The sequence below is a fragment of the Neovison vison genome, chromosome 12, assembly GCF_020171115.1.
Source record: "Neovison vison isolate M4711 chromosome 12, ASM_NN_V1, whole genome shotgun sequence".
Lineage (NCBI taxonomy): Eukaryota > Metazoa > Chordata > Mammalia > Carnivora > Mustelidae > Neogale > Neogale vison.
The window spans coordinates 68,486,584-68,506,134 of record NC_058102.1 but is presented as its reverse complement, the minus strand read 5'-3'; the positions used below and the strand labels follow the sequence as shown (position 1 = coordinate 68,506,134).

At 36.1% G+C, this 19,551-nt stretch overlaps 1 protein-coding gene across 1 annotated transcript in view; it reads right to left on the bottom strand.

The window, feature by feature from the left end:
* ITPR2 (inositol 1,4,5-trisphosphate receptor type 2) overlaps nucleotides 1-19,551 on the bottom strand; it is a 498,632-nt gene that overhangs the window by 81,159 nt on the left and 397,922 nt on the right. The window contains exons 47-49 of the mRNA XM_044226478.1: nucleotides 18,061-18,253; nucleotides 15,317-15,442; nucleotides 4,062-4,237 (exon numbers count right to left, since the gene is read on the bottom strand). Of these exons, the coding sequence (XP_044082413.1) occupies nucleotides 4,062-4,237; nucleotides 15,317-15,442; nucleotides 18,061-18,253 (495 nt within the window). The remainder of the gene's footprint in view (nucleotides 1-4,061; nucleotides 4,238-15,316; nucleotides 15,443-18,060; nucleotides 18,254-19,551) is intronic.

Below are 19,551 nucleotides of genomic sequence, written 5' to 3'. Positions count from 1 at the left end.
GGATTTCATTAAAAAATCTCCATTTCAGTAGTGTTACATCTTAGGCAGGATAAGGTTTTATGGTCAAAGCATAAGGCAAGATTTTCAGGCCACCATCACCCTGGAAATCTTTTAAATTGCCAACAAAACAGTATAATAAACAAGGGTGGTATAAGATATACTGTTTTTTAATAAATTCAACATTTCTAGTTTTTCCGCAGCACTGAAGCAGTTTCCTGCTACTACAACTGAATATCAGAATTAGTTAGAAGCATTCAGTGACCATATTATATGAAAAATAGGGTATGTGTGTATGTGTGTGTGAGAGAGAGAGAGGTGAGGGGGAAGAGAGAGAAAGAGAAAGAATGTTTTGTCTCAGATTATATAATTGAATTTGTGTATGTTAAGTGAACATATGGTGGGGCTCAACCTTACAGATTAGCAGTAACCTGAGCCCTCCCAGGGAACTACCTGCAGGTAAGTAACTAAGGGCATGACACTATTTAATGTGAACACTGTGGCTTATTGCTAATAGAAAGCTATCTGCTAAACTCCACTTGCCTCTCTCTGCAAAATGGTGAGACCAAGTTTTAGCATAAGGAAACATTTCCACACTATAAATAACTTTAAGAAAGGCAAATAATTTACAAATGCCATTAAATAAATTATACATTTGTAGGCACTACCACAAAGAAAAAACATTGTACATAAGAAGTATTTAGAAGATATTAAAAGATCTCCCACAGGTATTTACTGCATTATTTATTATGAAAAATATCTAAAAATCTAAACAATAAAAATTAATGGTTAAACAGATCATAAAGTATCCATGTGACTAGGAATATTATTATTATTAGTGATATAGAAATACTAAGTGATCTAAAGTTTATAAAGAGGGGTGTTTGTATTTGCCAAAATAATATGTTAATTTCCATTGCAATGGAGACGGTGAGAAGAAAACTGTACTGGGTTTTATGATATGCTTTAAATAGAGAAAAACATCTGAATTTTTGAAACATCTCAAATACCGAGATACCCTTGTGACAAGATGGAGAAATTAGTTGCAGTCTAAACAAAACTCTGATTTTTAGAAATGAGTGAAGATGACGTAAATGAGGCATCATAATAAACAGAAACTGCTAATACTAAATGCTCGGAACACAGATTGAGCTTTTTCCTTCCACTTGATTCCTTTTCCAGAAGAGCAACTTTCTAACATTACAAAAGACACTGAGTCCAGAAACAAATAACTCTCTGTGAACCGAAATATAAATCCTTTTCTGATTATGATACCGATGTCTCACAATTAAGTAGCACTTCACGTATTAGGCGTTTGAGAAATGGTAGCCTTCATGGCTGTTCTATCATCACTGCCATTGCTCTGCTCTCAACCTTCATACTGATCCTCTGAACCCATCTTCTCAACAACGTGAGTGCAGACGAGGCTTTAACATTTTCATTTCACTGATGAGAAAAATGAAACTCAGAGACTCCATTTGCCTATGGTCTAGAATTTGGATTTTCTTCAGGCTTAACCATCAGGTAGATATTTTTTTGTTGTTTTTCCTGCTTCTGATACCTACAATTTTAGCACCTATGGTTTTACCTGTCACACAATGCAAACATTTAAGTATAAATTAATAAATATATTAAATCCTAAGTTATAAAAAGTGACTGATCTATGTTTTCATTTCACTTTTTCCTTGCCCTCCCCGGGAAATGGTAAGCCACAGACAGTTTTGTAATAAGCTTGTTATGACAAAAGTTAAGGTAGTAATTATTTGTTAAGACATTTTATTAATCTATACAATATCAAAACTATAGACAGAAATGATCCATATCTACATTATCAAACTCATAATTACTCTATCCAGTTTGTTTGTTCCAAATTAAAGTTGATTATTTTCTTTGTCAAAATGCCCTGAACTGGCAAATTGTAATGTATCATTTCGAGGGGCTGTGCAAATGGACTTTTTATGCTGTGAGAGGTATGAGAGTACCCATAGATTCATACAGTTAATAAGAAAGATACATTTCAATGTATATTTCTTCTCAAGTATAAAACTTGCCTCTTATATGGATTGTCATTTCCTACAGTGGAACTATTCTCACCAAACCAGGCAGAGATTATTTTTTATCCTGTCCCCTAAGGGGGAAAGGAGAAATAACTCCAAATGTTTTTGGTTTCCCCAATAAACACTGAAATGTTTTTCCTTATCTCTTTATATATTCTAAAATATTCTGTATAGCAAGAACCATGCCCTCTATTTCTTGGTATTTTCAATGTCTATCAGATAACAGAGGCCAGATAAATGCTTGTTATTTTGGGGCCAACACTATTTAGCTATTATTTCTGTTTAAAATTTTTTTTTAATTTAACTTAATTTTTTTGTCAGTGTCTAACTATTATTTCAACTTATCAAACTTGGGATTTCTCTCTCAAACTAATATCTTATTGAGGACCAGCTTCCAATTTATGAATATTATTTGCTTCCTCAAATAATCTGGCTCAATATTCAATGTATTTTTTAATAATAAGCTGGACTTACCTAACTCAAGTTTTTTAATGGGGTTAGAAAAATTTAGATAAATACATGAAGATTCCTCAGTTAACTTGGTTTCCAAAACACTGAAAGTTCAAGTTTGGTTCCCATAAAGAATTTATGAATGTTTAAATGCTAGGGATTAAGTGGGAGGAAAATGGAGTTGAGAGTGAGGGGGTGAAGAAGGCAGGACTTTACCTACGGACGGGACAACTTCTGCCCTCAAGAAACTTAAGAATCCTACATTTGGTACTTGACAGAATTCTTTAGTGATAGACCTCTTTGCATGTACAGTACACTTCCCTTTATTAACAGTGATTGAAGATAACTGGTAATTTGGTTGTGTGAATGTTCTAGTTAACTGGGAGTTGTCATTTATATCATGTCAAACTTTCAAAGAAGTATAATATAATAGTGGTCAGAAACACAGACTTGGTCATTCTAGCTCAGCTTTATAATTCTCAAAAGTTTGGCTGGCTATTTCATTTATTCATTTTCAATAAATATTTGCCACGTATTTTATGTACAAAGTATTATAAATGTATAAGAATACAAAGATAATTTTTCACTCATTCTTTCACTCACACATTAGCTAATTTATTAAAGAAAACCCTGTTGGATACCAAAGACATTCCAAGACACAAAATGATCAATCATTATCCTTGAGAACTGTATAATGTAGTAGGGAAAATAAGGCCTAGATGCAGATACCAGAATGAAGGACACTATGTTAGAAACCCCATACAAGGTACAGACTGTGCTTTAGGGATTCAGCAGATATATTAGCAGTATTTATTTGCTGTCAGGACATTTTTTCTTTCATTAACCTGATGATTTACCCTCCTTTTAATATCCCTTTATGAATATGCCATGTAGAATGCTGTCTAGTCCCTTTAAAATTGTATCTCTTGGGTACATTATTGCTATTTGGAATAGTGCTCTGATTACTTATTCTTAACTTACCTAATTGAGGTTTTGAAATATGCTCCCTTGTTCTAATATTTTAAAAATTTAGTGAAAAAAATATTAATCTCATCTACGCCTTTCACAAGTTTAGGTGTTTTGTTCACATAAAGAGCCAAATTTCCTATTTTCTCATGTAGCAATCCTTTTTCTTTGGTCATTTTATAAAAGGTACTCACTTTTATAAAAGGTACTCAAAATTCTACTGACTATAATTTAATCTTTCTTGGGTGATTTAGAAGTCACTTTAGGATGTTCACAGTGGCTTGGAGTCATTTTTGACAGTATCTTTGGGTATAGGATACAGAAGGCATTAAAATTGGATTGGATTAAGTTGATTGCAGAACTTGGTCATGCCCCAAATGTCACCTTTTCAAATATATCAAAATTTTTACTTGTCATTTTTTCCTTCTCTCTCAAAATTACAAACATACAAATCAAACTCTCATTAATTTGAATTCACAATAAATAAGAATTTACTATGTATATGTGAATTAAAATATAGAGCTACATTTCTATAGTTAGTACACTTTTTCAAATAATTTACAAAAGGACAAGGCTAAATAAAATACTTACATTAGCTGCACCAAGAAGTATTAATGTAGGCCCAAGACCTATTGTATATATCGACCTGAGCATTATTGACACAAGAAATGGCCGAATACCCACAGGCTTGGAGAAGAAAAACAGCATAGATGTGCAGACAGCAACGGCTATCCAAAGAAGAACGGAGAACAACGGAGAAAGTGTACCTGTAAAATGTGGAAGAAGTTTATTTTTACTAAGAACAAAAGTAGAAAATGTTAAAATCTTTGCCACTCTACTTTACATAACATAGCAAGTCCAGCCATAAGACACTGAATTTCATAACAACCCACTCTACACACTGTATATTTAGAGGAAATGTCTCTGAACACATTACTCATTATTGCATTTCCAGAAAGTTTGTGATTATTTTCAGGATGTTTAAATACCCACTAGTTAAAGTGGCTTCCATTAACTCTAAGAATTGTTCATCTTTCTCTCCTATGAGAGTTGTATGTTAAATACTTCTGCTAGATATATCTCACTTGGGAACTTTAATTCAAAACTTATGGTTAATGAGTGTAAAATGCATAGTTAAATCATGTGAAACTAAGGGTTTTGTCACTGAACTCATACCTTGTCTTGTTCTATTGTTATAAAGTTTCTGTCTTGCAGATTCTTCTAAAGAATTCAGAATGTAAAATATCCAGTCTTTAATAAAATAGACACAAGCTTTACCTGTTAAAATATACATGTGTATAAATGTATGTGATATATGTATATATGTATGAGTGTGTGTACTGGAAAGCCAACTCAAGCTCTAAAAAAATGTTGAGCTTTTAAATCATCAGAAAACAAAACAAAAGTCATCAGAAAACAAAAGCTCCAAATATCCAAAAAACAAAACCCAATTGTATCAAAATTTCTTTAGAAATTGACCAAAATTGAAAATTTTATGTGATGTTATTCACCATACAGTACATCGTTAGTTTTTGATGCAGAGCTACGTGATTCATTGTTTACATATAACACCCAGTGGTCCATGCAATCTGTGCCCCCCCCCGTTAATACTCATCACCGGGCTCACCCATCCCCCCAGACTCTCATCCTCTGAAACTCTCAGTTTGTTGTCCAAAAGCAGTTTAAAAATATATCTCCCTTTTAAAATTATATATAATTTACTGATGTTTGCACTGACTATGTAGATTCAAGGAATCCCCTGTTGAAGGTCATGTGGTGCTGTATTTGCAGAAGAAGTAAAGTAAGGGGCCACATTCCTGGGCTGATTAGATCAGCTATAGGACCTCAAACACATGCCTCTTGGCTAATGAAGTCTCAGGGGAAACAACAAAATGGAGATTTTCCACCAGCTATTTCTTTTGGCCAGTTTTTATTATTTATAAAATTCACTTCTGCATGCAAAACACCACATGTGCTTTGGTGTGTAGAGTCTCTGTATTATCAGTGAAGCCCTGAGATTATCTGAATTCCTTCACTGAATTCTGTGTAAGCCTTCAGTTCATAGTGAGTGCTAACAGATCTAAAGTAGGTAGGAAAAGCCTGTCAGACATTAAAAAACAAAACAAGTCAGGTAGCAAAGAGCATTAGCTTACAGGTTTATTTTTGCAATGTTTGTCCGCATCATGTTGTCCCAAGCAAAGAGTGATGAAGGATGGTTGGGAAGAGAGATCTGATCTAACCCCTTCACCAAATTAATTAATTAATCAATCTATCTATTCATTCATTCATTCATTTGCAAGAGAGATTCTGCACATGAGCCTGTGGGGGGTGGGGGCAGAGGGAGAGGGACAAGCCGACTTTCCAGTCAGTCAAGAGCTGATGCAGGGGCTCGATTCCAGGACCCCGAGATCATGACCTGAGTTGAAATCAGATGCTTAACCAACTGAGCCACCTAGGCGTCCCACCTCTTCACCAAATTTATGATCTGATAAGATGACTTTGGAGGTAGGGAAGGAAAAGGGGTACATTTCTCTGGAAGTTACCTTAACTCCCATCCTCTGGCAATGCTAACAAAATGGGTGCCCAACTCATGTTTATTATAATTTGGTTTAAAAGCACTTTGTGTCTACCGAAACAGCCTGACCACTAACTACCCTGATTTCACAAATCTCAAAGAGCCATGGAGAGAATGAGATCTTCAACTTTCTCTCATGCTTATTTGGATGACATCAGAATGGAAGCTTTGGAAGAGTGAAGATCATCTCTGGGGCTATCATGGTAACGTGGCATGTAGCAACAAGTAACTATTTATTGATTAAATGAATAAGCAAAAACATAATCTGTGAGCTCATTTTGAGTAAGTAACGAAGTCTCCAGTTACAAATTTGCCAAGTTGTGGAGCTTTACTCTTAAGTTTACTGAAACTTCCAACATCTATGCACACTTAATGACTTTTAGCGAGTCATTGGACTCTTCAGTATAACTCATAAGCAGTGTCTTGGCGTGACATCCTTATTTTAAAAGTCCTAGCATTGGCAGTGAGAGTTACACTGTTCATTATTATTCATGCCTGATAACTAACCACATCATGACTATTTTTTCCTCGGCAATATCTGTCTTGACAAGATTTCCTCTTGATTAAACAAGAAATTATAACCATGCACTTAAAACTGGGCATTTGATCCCTTTGTAGACAGAACTCAATGATCATCTAATGTTGCACCTTGCACCTTGCACAGAGTTTAATACTAAACATGTATTTGTGAAATCAATAAACTTAAAAGTTACTTAAAATGACTATTGACAACATTGCCAATTATCAATCATTTGTAATCATGTTCTGTTAGAATGGTCACATTAGTTTTTAGCTGAAGACTTAATGCAAAAAAATACTAAATTGAAAACTGACAAACTCTAGAGAAGACTGTACGGATTGTTAAAGCCGGTTTTCACCCACTAAGGGTAGGAGAGGAGACTCTCCTTAAAACTCTATATTTGTATCAATTTTCTTTAATAAGCATTGTTACTTTAATAATGGAAAAATCTTCTAGAATTCACTCTGTATATTTTCAAGTCTTATAAAGTATGAAGTTCGTCCTTTATGGAAGAAAATTTAAACAGCCAATTTGGAGACCTCAGTTCAAGCCACGTATTGGAACTCTCCTGTCTGCCTCACATGACTTCTGTACAGTTCACTGTAAAGAACATGCTGCTTCTTACCTCCAGTTCCTCTCCATTTCTCTGCCTCCCACATAAACTCGCAAGTCTTCCCTCTTTCCCCCATCTCAATCCAGCTAAAGAGGATATCTATCCATAAATACATGGGTGCTCTTTACTATTGAGCCTTATGCATTTCTTCATCCCTGAACTAGATCATGAGCTCCTTAAGACAGGACATCTTTATCAACTTCTGCATCTCTAGGGCCTACTAAAGTGCCTGGCACATAGCCACACTTCATCAATGGTTTTTATTTAGTCAAATGAATTAAAATCACCTTGAGGAACTTAACTTTCTTTAACACAAAGCATTTGAGGGGAAAAAAAAAAAAAAGAAAAGAACTGCCCTCTAAATTTGAATGTAATTAAAAAAAAAAGTCATATGCTATCTGGAAGTAAGAAATTCACATGGCAGCAGTTTCTCCACTGTCTGCCTTTGCCAAACTGGAAAGGGACAGTTGGCATGGCCAACGTTCAACTTCTGAATGGACATCTGGGATGTTCTCTAGCACCAACAGCAGCTGCCTCAGCCCACACCAGCAACACCTCATTCCTCCACTTTGGGTACAAGTTTCCTTTTTAGAGAAGCATATGTTAAATAAATAAACCAATCAAACAAACCAAAACCTATAGCCACAAATAAGCCCTGCATTCCTGAATAAATCCACACTGAGCCCACCCCCTTAGGAAACCTGGCATCGGAGGCTTGTGATTCCTAGTGGACTTCCACTAGAATCAATCCACTTCCACTCAGAATCAATCGATATGACTGGGAAAGGCCAAGGGAAAAAATGGCTTCCACTCCAAAAACGTAAAGAGGAAATGAGGAGAGATGAAGCCAGAAATATTTAGAATGGCCTAAAAAGTGGTATTTGTAAACTTCTTTTCATTACTATCTCTAATTATGAGTTCTCTAAAGCCCAGTTACCATGTTGAGTTGTGTGGGATAAAGGAGAGGTGACCTGGAACTGCCCTCAAGTGTTCATAGCCTCAGGCTGAGATGTTCTCCATTTCCCAAGGGTAAGCAGTGCCCTTCTGGGTGCACTAGGCCTTTCAGTTGCCCGAAGGGGCTTTCCTTGGCGCCTCCCTACCATTCAGGCTCTTTGGAGAAGGTGGATCAAAGCTAGTCCAGTTGTCTTTCCAGCCTAAGCAGAAGCCAGATGTTGCTGTCAGTTTCCCTCTATGCAACAGTGTAACTAGAAAAGGCAGTAAGGGGATTCTCACTGCACTGAATTGGGCAGGGAAGGGGAAATTCGATTGGTAAAAAAGAGGGAACACTGGAAAATGTTTGAGAATCTGCCTCTGGTCCCGGAACATGCCTAAGATTGACTCTGATCAGGGTTTCAGTCTCCTGATTAGCACCATAGCTTACCCTGCAAAGCCTCGTTTCCCATCACCTCAGACTGCAAACCAGGCTAGGGATGTCTATGGGAAAGCTGCACTTAATTAAAGGAAAAAAAAGTATTTCTTTGTTTCAGTGTTTGAAGATGTTTGTTGTTCTTGTTCTCCCTTGTTCCTGAATCCTATTCTGATTCTCAACCACATTTATTAGCATTACCCTAAGGTGTTATGAATAAAAAACTTGCTGTATAGCTGAATGAATAAAAACAACTGCTTAGTGTTCCCCTCCACCAATGAATGAATGAATGAATGAATGAATGAATGAATGAAACTGAGCTCTTCAAAGCCCGGCCATGAAAGGGGATTATCTACAGCAGGAGTTGGGGAGGTAGTGCACTATAAGCTGATCCCCTGAGAATCACCTTCCACCTAAGTATCTCCTTTTGATTATTCAACATCACCACTCTGGTGGAAGGGCAATAATACTCTCTCAGTTAATATTACAACCCAACAGTGAACCAAATCTAAGTCATTCCCAGCTTATATGTGGTCAGGCTGGAAAGCATACTTGGAGAAAGTTTACACAGCCCACTGCCTCTGCCAACCCCCAGTCCTCACAGAGGACACAGTGACTCTCAACCAGCCTGGAGCAGGTCTGGGGTAGGGGAAAGTGGCTCATTTGGACCAAAGGTCTTTTTTTGGTTTTTGGCCCAGGATTTCCCAGGTGATTTCGTGATTAACATCTATTCCCAGAATCCATGGATTTTAAGGTTGGACAGAATTCTCATACTTCCTTATTTTTTCTTTTTTAACTTTTCATTTCAAAACACTTTCAGATTTACGTAAGAGTGGCAGATAAAATGCAAAATTACTATATACCCCTCACCTGGATTTCACCTTACATAACCACATTACAATGATCTATATCAAGAAAGTAAAATGATACACTCTTTTTATCTTCTCTTTTTAAAATTGAAGTAAATTAAATGCAGTGTTATATTAGTTTCAGGTGAACACTATAATAATTCAACAATATTGTACATTGCTCTGTGTCATCAAGATAAGTGTACTTATCTTAATCCCCTTGATCTATTTCACTCACCACCACCCCCACCTCCCCTCCAGCAACCATCAGTATGTTAATTTAAGAGTCTGTTTCTAGTGGGGAGCACCTGGGGGTCTCAGTTGACTAAATGTCCAACTCCTGATTTTGGCTCATGATTTCAGAGTGGGGAGATCAAGCCCTTCCTTGAGCTCCCTGCTCAGCGCCTAGGCTGCTTGAGATTCTCTCTCTCTCTTTCCCTCTGCCCCCCACCATTCTCCACTTGTGCTCTCTCTCTAAAATAAATAAATAAATCTTTTTTTTTTTTAAAAAAGTCTTTTTGTTTGTCTCTTTTCTCTTTGTGTGTTCACTTATTTTGTTTCTTAAGTTCCCCATATGAGTGAAACCCTACTATATTTGTCTTTCCTCTGACTTATTTCACTTATCCATTCATCTGTGGATGGTCACTTGGGTTGCTTCCATATCTTGGCTATTATAAAAAATGCTGCAATAAACATAGGGATGCATGTATCTCTTCAAATTCATGCATTCATTTACTCAGGATAAACACTCGGTAGTTGAATTACTATGTCTTCTTGTAATTAATTTTTTGAGGAACGTCCATACTATTTCTCACAGCAGTTGCACCAATTTGCATTCCCACCAACAGTGCACAAGGCTTCCTTTTTCTCCACATCCTCGCCAACATTTGCTATTTCTTATTTTGATTTAGCCATTCTGACAGGTGTGAGGTGATCTCTCATTGCAGTTTTAATTTGCATTTCCCTGATGGTGAGTGATGCTGAACACCTTTTCATATGTCTGTTGGCCACCTGGATGTCTTCTTTGGAAAAATGTATATGCACATCTTCTGTCCATTTTTTAACTGCATTTTTTTGGTGTTATTTATATATTTTGATATATGAATCAATATATTTTGAGATCTTTCTATATTTTGGATATTAATCCCTTATTGGATGTATCATTTGCAAATATCTTCTCCCATTCTGCCTTTTTGTTTGCCTTCTTCTCCCTTCTGCCTTTTTATTTTGTTGATGGTTTCCTTTTGCTATGAAAAAGCTTTTTATTTTGGAGTAGCCTCAATAGCTTAATTTTGCTTTTGTTTTCCTTGCCTGAGGAGACATATCTGGAAAAATGTTTCTATGGCCCATGTCAAAGGAATTACTGCCTATGTTTTCTTCTAGGAGTGTTATGGTTTCACATCTCACATTTAGATCTTTAATCCATTTTGAGTTTATTTTTGCATATGGTCTAAGAAAGTGGTCTAGTTTCATTCTTTTGCATGTGGCTGTCCAGTTTCCCCAGTACCATTTGTCAAAGAGATGGTCTTTTTTCTACTGCATATTCTTGCCTCCTTTGTCATAGATTAAGTGACCATGTAAGTGTTGGTTTATTTCTTGGCTCACTATTCTGTTCCATTGATCTATGAGTCCTTTCTGTGTTTGCCACTACCATACTGTTTTGATTTTACAGCTTTGTAGTACAACTTGAAATCTGGGGACACCTTCAGCATTGGGTTTTTCTTCTCAAAACTGTTTTGTCTCTTCAGGGTCTTTGTGGTCGCATACACATTTTAGGATTATTTGTTCTAGTTCTGTGAAACACAGTGTTTGTATTTTGATAAGGATTGCTCTAAATTTGTAAATTGCTTTGGGTAGTATGATTATTTTATTTTTTTAAGATTTTATTTATTCATTTGATAGACAGAGAGCACAAGTAGGCAGAGAGGCAGGCAGAGAGAGAGAGAGGAGGAAGCAGGCTCCCTACTGAGCAGAAAGCCTGAAGCAGGGCTCGATCCCAGGACCCTGAGATTATGACCTGAGCCGAAGGCAGAGGATCAACCCACTGAGCCACCCAGGTGACCCAGTATGGTTATTTTAAACAATGTTGGTTCTTTCAGTCCATGAGCATGGAAATTTTTTTCCATTTGTTTGTGTTATCTTCAATTTCTTTCATCAGTGTTTTATACCTTTCATAATGCATGTCTTTCACCACCTTGGTTAAGTTTGTTCCTATGTGTTTTATTATAATATACCACTTTTATCTAATCTATAGGCCTTATACAAAGTTCATCAATTGCCCAATTAATATCCTTATCTTGGGGGCACCTGGGTTAAAACCTCTGCCTTCGGCTCAGGTCATGATCACAGGGTCCTTGGATCAAGCCCCGCATCGGGCTCTCTGCTCAGCAGGGAGCCTGCTTCCTCCGCTCTCTCTTCCTAGTTGTGATCTCTCTCTCTGTCAAATAAATAAACAAAAATTTAAAAATTTTTTAAAAAAATCCTTATCTTGGGCTAAGGTCACATCGTGTCATCAGTTGTCATGTCTCTTTAGTCTCTTTCAGTTTGAACCACTCCTCTATCTTTATCTTCATACACTTCACAATTATTGACCAATTACTTTGAAGAATGTTTTTCATTTTGTGTTTGTCTAAAGTTTCTTCGGTTTATGTATTTTTGGCACAAACTGCCGTGCCCTTGTCAGTGCATCGTATTAAGAGATGCTCAGTGTTGCTGTGTCTCATTACTGGTGACATTAACGTTGATCACTTTGAGTGATTTCTCCACATTACTGTTTTTCCTCCTGTAATTAGTAAGTACATTGGCTGAACTACTTTGAGACTATGTCAATATCCTGTTTCTCATTATTCTTTTTCTCTAATATTCACCTATTAATTTTAGCATCCACTGATGATTCTTACTACAGTGCTGCTGGCCAAATGGTGCTATTCTATTTCTATCACTCCTTCTACATTTATTAATTAAAATACTATTGAAGGAGAGGTTTCTCTTCTCACAATCCATATGGACTCCTGGATTCTCATTTTAATCTATGGGTTATTTTGTATTATTGTCAATACTTTTTTTTCTCTCAAAATGTCTGCAGATGTGGACACTGGAAGGCCTTTCAAGTTGGATCTTGTGTTCTTTGACACATCTCCATCATTTTTTAGTACTTTTTGGAAGGGATGTTAATGCTCAAGTATTCCACCTCAAGTAATCCACCTTTAAATCAGCTCTAAGTGCTCCTGGCAAGTACTCATCCAAACTCTTTGACAAAATCTGGCATTCGAGAACTTGCATATCCAGCACAGGATTTCCCTTCTCCAGACGGTTCTGATGTCCATGTATGCTTCTCAGTTTTAACTTTGTTTTCTCAGTCTTCCCAGCTATTCATAGTATACAGCTGAAGGTTAGAGACTGAGCTAATCCTGACCAAAATTTTAACTGTATTCCTAGAGCTATCACTAAATAACTCACCCGGAACTGCAATTAGATTACCCAAATGTGACTTTGGTAGTCCATATTGCCAAAATGGCTGCTCATGCTTTCTCATCTCTCTCCGCGTCAGTGCCCTCCAACCAATGTAGATGCCAAAGGTTGAGCCTCCACCTTGGTTACTACTGTTAACTTTTATTCAGTCCTTTTTGAAGAGTGAAGTCTGCATCGTCACCTGATGATGAGACGTCTTGCTTTCCAGTCTTGTTTGGTTAGTCCTCTTGCTCTCTTCTCTCGGAGCCTTACTGCAAATTCTACGACATGTGTGGTTTCAAGTGCTTACTCAACGACCCGCTGCATCAGCAATACCTCAGAAGCTTGTTAAAAAAATACATATTTATGGACTCCACTCCTGAATTATTGGGCAAATCTTCTAAAGCCTCAGATCTTCATCCATAAAGATGAAGTGCTTACTTTACAGAATTGTCAGGAAAAGTAAGTGAAATTATGCATGGGAAGTGCTTAGCATTCTGTCTGACCCAATCTAGTGGTAAACAACATCAGCGCTATTATTATTATCAATATTACTATTGTAACTGTTACTAGGCAAGTATAAAAAATGTATCCGGTGTTTTACTCTCTCCTGAATGAGTAAAAAGTAGATGTCTAGAGGGGTGGCATTGCCCATTACCATTATAGTTCACGTACAATAGGTGGCAGCAGAGGCTACGTACATTGGCTCTTGTGGTCAGGTAAGCGTTATCATGGATGGAACTCATAAAAAAAATGTTCTGTATGAAGATTTGTTCTCTTCTTGTTCTCTCTATGCTTTCAACTCAATTATCTATGTAGAAAAGATCTTGTTAGGAAACAAAAGAGTTAACCTTCTACTCTAAGATCTACCATTTTTTTTTAGCGTCTCTGAGATTCCATCTTTTTATCTGTCAAATGAGGATTTGATATTAGATGATCTTGAAAATTGCTTCCATATCTTAGACTTTATGCTTCTATTAACTGGAACTCCACAATTACTCTCCACATTCTGTGTGCAGATGATACCAATTTATCATTTCATGTTTGGACTTCTCTCCTTACAAGAGTTACATTCTTCTATGCCAAGAGTGCTATCATCACTAAATAAGACTAAACACAGTGAAAAGAAAGTTGTTTCCACTTCCTGCTGTATTTGCAACTTCCCACAATGGATGGCCAAATACTTGTTCTGTTTTCATTTGCCATTTCCCTCATTACACAGCTGCTCCACTGCCGAATAGCCTTCTTTCAGCACTGGCATGCCTTCGGAAAGATCCAATTATCTATCTATCTATCTATCTATCTCTACCCGAATTACAGCTAAAGGTTAGGACTTTGATATATAGTATCTGTAATGGAGCCTTGAAATAGCAAATTTCTCCTGAACTCTCACTTCTCTTCATGCTCACCTCCAGTCCATCTGAAATAGGCTTAAACACGTGTTGTTCTCGTCATACCATCACTTTACCATCACTTTCACTGGGCTTCCCTCTGTAGTATTAACATTAACCTTGTAATGACAATGACATCAACAGTAACTAAGCTTCACAGAATGCTCACCAGACACTATTCTAAATGCCTTACCTGTATAGCATCTCATTAAATTCTTACAACAGTCCTACAGGTGAGATATGAAAGCAATTTGTGGTTCGTGTTTGCTGCTGTCTCTCATCTTTTCCTTCAAGACCTTCTTTCCACACCCATTTCGAAGCTACTTTCCCAATTGTATCCCAAGGCTGTAATGTATTTTCCCATGTACTTTGCCAGATTTAAACAAAACTCAATACCCATGGTTCCACTGTTAGTATATTTCACTTCTATCTCTTGTTTCACCTAAGACGGGATAATTTCTCTTGTCTTTGCTTTTGTAAAACTTCATTTATTATTAGTTTAATAATATTAATTTCAGTCAATTATCTATGTAGAGACATCCTAGACTGGAAACAAGAGTTACCCTTCTAATCTGAGATCTGAAATATTCTCTATGATACTATTTTCCTATGCTCTACATTAAAAAAAATGTTTCTCAGCGTCCACATGCACTCATTCTAGAAACTTTAAACAAGACATAAAGTAAGGAAGAGGGTAAAATATAAACTCCACTACTTAAGGTAATCACAATAAATATTTTCACACTCATTTCCCCCACATAATCGAGGTACCATATTTAAAATGCTTTCAGTCATATTAATCAGGTAGAAATAATTCTTTTTCATTGCCTTGCTTGCCAGTATAGCATAGTTCTAATAGCTCTTCTGCATATGAGTTTTTTGAATACTAACATTTCTACTGACAATAGTTTTCTGCCTTATCTTCTTAGCATCTTTCTCTACCTTCGGTGAATACAGAAAAAATTAACAAGAATTACATTATTATTATTTTGAAGCTCTATAAATAGCTGAGGAAAGTATCATCAAGAGTATTGTTTTTAGAGCTTTAACATATTTATCATTTAAAGAAAAACAAGCACTTGCCTTCATCTCCGTCATCCCCAAATGGATAGAAGAGAGCAACAGCTAAATTGATGAACACAGCCAAGTTGAAGGAAATGCTCCCCCAGAGGGATATGTGCCTCGAGAACCAGAACAGTGCAGGGTTATCTAGTAAGAAAAGAGTACGGTGGGACAAAACAGAATAATTAATTTTGGTTTCAACACATGAATCCTACTGAAATAACATATTACCAAATGTGTTTTGGCAAGATAATATGAAAGTGTTATTTAAACAAACATTCAAAATGACTTATATAAGAAAGTTTATAATCAACGCCACAAGGGAATTTTCTATTTGATTACTTTTATATCGCTCATCCAACCTATACCTAAGCCGTGGTAAAAGGGTGAGTAATTTTGTAATTGCTAAACATGGTCAGAAAAAGTGATTCTGTAATAACTCTTTCTAATACAACCTTGGAGCAGTTTAGGAGAAAGACGTCCGTGGCTTCCTGGGTCCCCTCTTCATGGAATAGTATGTATCACTTTATAACTGAGTAGTATTGATAAATTAGTCCCACCCCCATGCTTTACAGTCAAATAAAAAACCCAAACCAGATACATGTCTGGTGAAAATACCTACGACCCGGTCATAGTTACCTGAAATTCTGAAACTTAACAGCATGGCCTAGAACTGCTTACTGGGAACTAGTGATTCATGGTATGTAAGTTTTAAATCATAATGCTTCCTAAGCACTTGGGTTTAGAACAGCAGAAAAAAATGTGTAAGACACAACAGGAAGTACTAATAAGTAGGAGAGTCTTTACCAAATATTTTCAGAAAAGAGACTCCATATCTATCTTCAGAAGTGAATTAATAAACTCATCAACTGAACAAAGTTGACCCTAACCCAATATCTGCTGTTTCTACCTCTTCTAACTGAACAGATAGGCAGTGGATACAAATTTGGCTACATGACTTTTCCAGGTTTCATCCATTCTTAACTCTTAATATCTAAACATCAAATCTAAAATATTGGAGTTGCTTGAGGGAGAAAGGCACTACAACTTTCAAGTAGAAAGTATAAACTTTTAAAATTAGGTTCTGTGAATTCCAATCTGGGATCTTCTGCTTAATTCTAAACTGTACTTCTCTTCAGTACGTTTTTCCCCTCTCTTAGAAAGAAGCATTCCAATACTGGAATAGCCTGTGATCTGCCATGGCATTTAGTTGACTAATGTATGTTACATTGTAAACATCTGCATCTCCATCATTTTTGAATCAGGAGTCTTCTTTTTAAAACGCAGAATATTGGGGTGTCTGGTTCGTTAAGGCAGTTAAGTGGCTGCCTTCAGCTTGGGTCATGATCCTGGGGTTGTGGGGGATCAAGCACCGCATCAGGCCCCCTGCTCAGCAGGGAGCACACCGCTCCCTCTGCCTGCTGCTCTGTCTACTTGTGCTCTCTCTCTAGCTCTCTGTCAAATAAATAAAATCTTTAAAAAAAAAAAAAAAAGCAGGAAAAATAAATTTAAAAAGAATATTAAGACAAAATTAGAAGATGTTGATGCATATATTTGTAGCATATCCATCTAATGATTTAGTTTCTATCTGTAACCTCCTTGTAAGTTGCTTCCAAATTCTCAATGTAAGATGTACACTGGAAATTATTTTAAGATTTGTTTTCTAGTAAACGATAAGATATTTATCCAAAAAAGAACAAACCACACAAACACTAGTTTCTTATTCAATTTCCTTTTTTCAAGGATAAAATCTGAGCTTTTCAAATGTCCCAAATAAAACTATTGAGCCTTTATATAAGTATTCTGGACACTCAGAATTTTCTCTCAACTCAAAAAGGTTCTTCATGACCAAATGCCAAGGGAGAGTAATTTCTTTATTTTTTCAAATATTCTGATAAGAAAGTCTAACAATACATGCCATAATCTTATATTCAAAGACAGTACATCTCAAGCTCCATTTAAATCCATAAACCATGATCATTAGATTTTCTAGGAAACTAGAAGCACTGTTGAATACAGGTATTGAGAACATAGGCCTGCTTGCCTAAAAAACTTCCCCTAAGGATAAAAAAGACCTAATCAAGAGTGTCTCCCTACTATATTTTGTTAAAACTCTTTGTATCTGGGAAAATAAACCAAAACTTAGTGTAAACTTCAAATTTTTTAAGTTTGAAAACTCAGTATTTCCAAAGACTTGACCCTTGAGATATAAGTAATGGGAACTATATCATACTAATTTTTAACTGTAAAATGATAACATTGCCTTATTGGAATATAAGTATCACAGAATTTTTAGTCTGATTGGGCAAGGTAAAGATACATTGAAAGAAAGGAGGACTTTCAAGAAAACATTAAACGATCTACTCCATCGTAAGATCACAAGACAACAGAGGATGAGAGAGCTGGGGTTGATGTCTCTCTATCCTGTTCACTGATTGTGAAGGCCAGTCCGAACCTATTCAAGGACTGCAAAGCTCAGCTGTCCAGCAGCTGAAATAGACAGCTGCAACCTTGCATTTCATAGTATTTATAAAACTATAGGATAAGCACTAAAAGATGATCTAATTAGTCTTCTGTTTTTATTAAGCTGCAGGTGTCTCAGCTCTCGCCCAGGTGTAGACTGAGCTTAAGCCTGTAAGTGACTTCAGTAACATCAGATGGTAAGAAATTAAAAACCGATTTGAATGAATGCTGTTATGTGTTCCAAAGAACCAATTTATCTACCATAATGCTCAAAACTAACCATTTTGGTTTATTGTACTTACTCCTGATTTTCTTCTGCCACTTCATTTCATTGTAGAGATCTTCTGTTTGCTGGAAAAAGTCATTCACTTTACTTCCTTGTTCATCCCTTTCAGTTGTATTGAACACACGGCACTTGGATTCTCGTGTAAGGTATTCACATATATTGGGGACAGGAAAAACTATTTGCTCCATTGTCCTATCATGCCGAACAATCTGAAAATATTAATTTGCATTTCTTTTAGCCTTTGGACATTTCAGTCTTGTACTATTTTTTGTTTATAGCATGAGCTTATGAATGTATCTTTTGAATTCAGGTTTGGAAAAATATGCCAGCTTGAAATACCTAAAGTAATCCTTTAATATACTATTTTTTATTATTGTCTTTAAGAAAAATTAATTGATGAATCTATCATGATATTCTTATTCTTTCTAGACTAATGTTAAACTTTGGCCCACTTTTTATTTTCATGAATTACATCAGAAAACTAAGAACTAAGTGATTGGCTTTGTAACCTTAAACACAGCTCCTGGTATATCTGTCTCTGATTCTTAACTCGGTCTTCCTAAAAGAGCTGTTGCTGTTGGTGACCAAAGGACATACTCAACATTATATGCCCTGACTTCTGCAGAGAAAGGTGCTTTTTATCATTAAAATGTTTTCCTACTCATGGTAAAACATATTTTTGTAGGTTTCATAACCATTCAAGTATATCACCAGATGTAAATATTCATTATTTTGAACTTGTCTTATTTGGTATCTGTGACAGTGTAATGTTAGACTAAAACAAAAAAAACCAGGATGAATATTTTCACAGAAATTTACTATGTAACAAGGGTCTGTATAGACTAAATCTCAAGATTCTTATTCATATATTCTGCTCAACCCTCAAGAATAATCAGGATTGGTGTAAACCAGAAGGGTCATCTTATTCCCCACCACCTTGGGCTGATACAGTGGCTCAAGTAAAAATTGCCTGGTGATATGGGGAAAGGGAATCAAGAAAAGGCAGAAAGCCACATCAGGCAAACAAAATAATAACAACAAAAAGCTATATACACAACACAAAAACTCTTCTTTTGGCCTGTGTCTTCTTTCTTTCCATGTAGAACAAAAGGTAGTATAAGGGCACAATGCCTAAAATGCTCACAGCCATTTTGCAACCACGAGGTGAGATATCACCAGTATAATAAGGAACACCTAGAGAAAGAAGGGAAATACCTACATATTTAAAGACATCATTGAGTCATTGACTCAACTGTAGAACTACTGGTACCTTTAGACTTTCTTTTATGTGGGATAATAAAATATTTTTATTGTTCAAACTATTGACAATCTGGTATTCTGTTATCTGTAATTGAAACTATCCTAAATAATATGTTAAATATGCAAACTACATACTAGGATATTATCATAAAACACACAAAATAAAATTTAGTCATGATAAATAAAATTCTTGAACATAGGTTAAAGAAATCAACCATACAAAAGAAAAATTGGATCTATTTGGTAT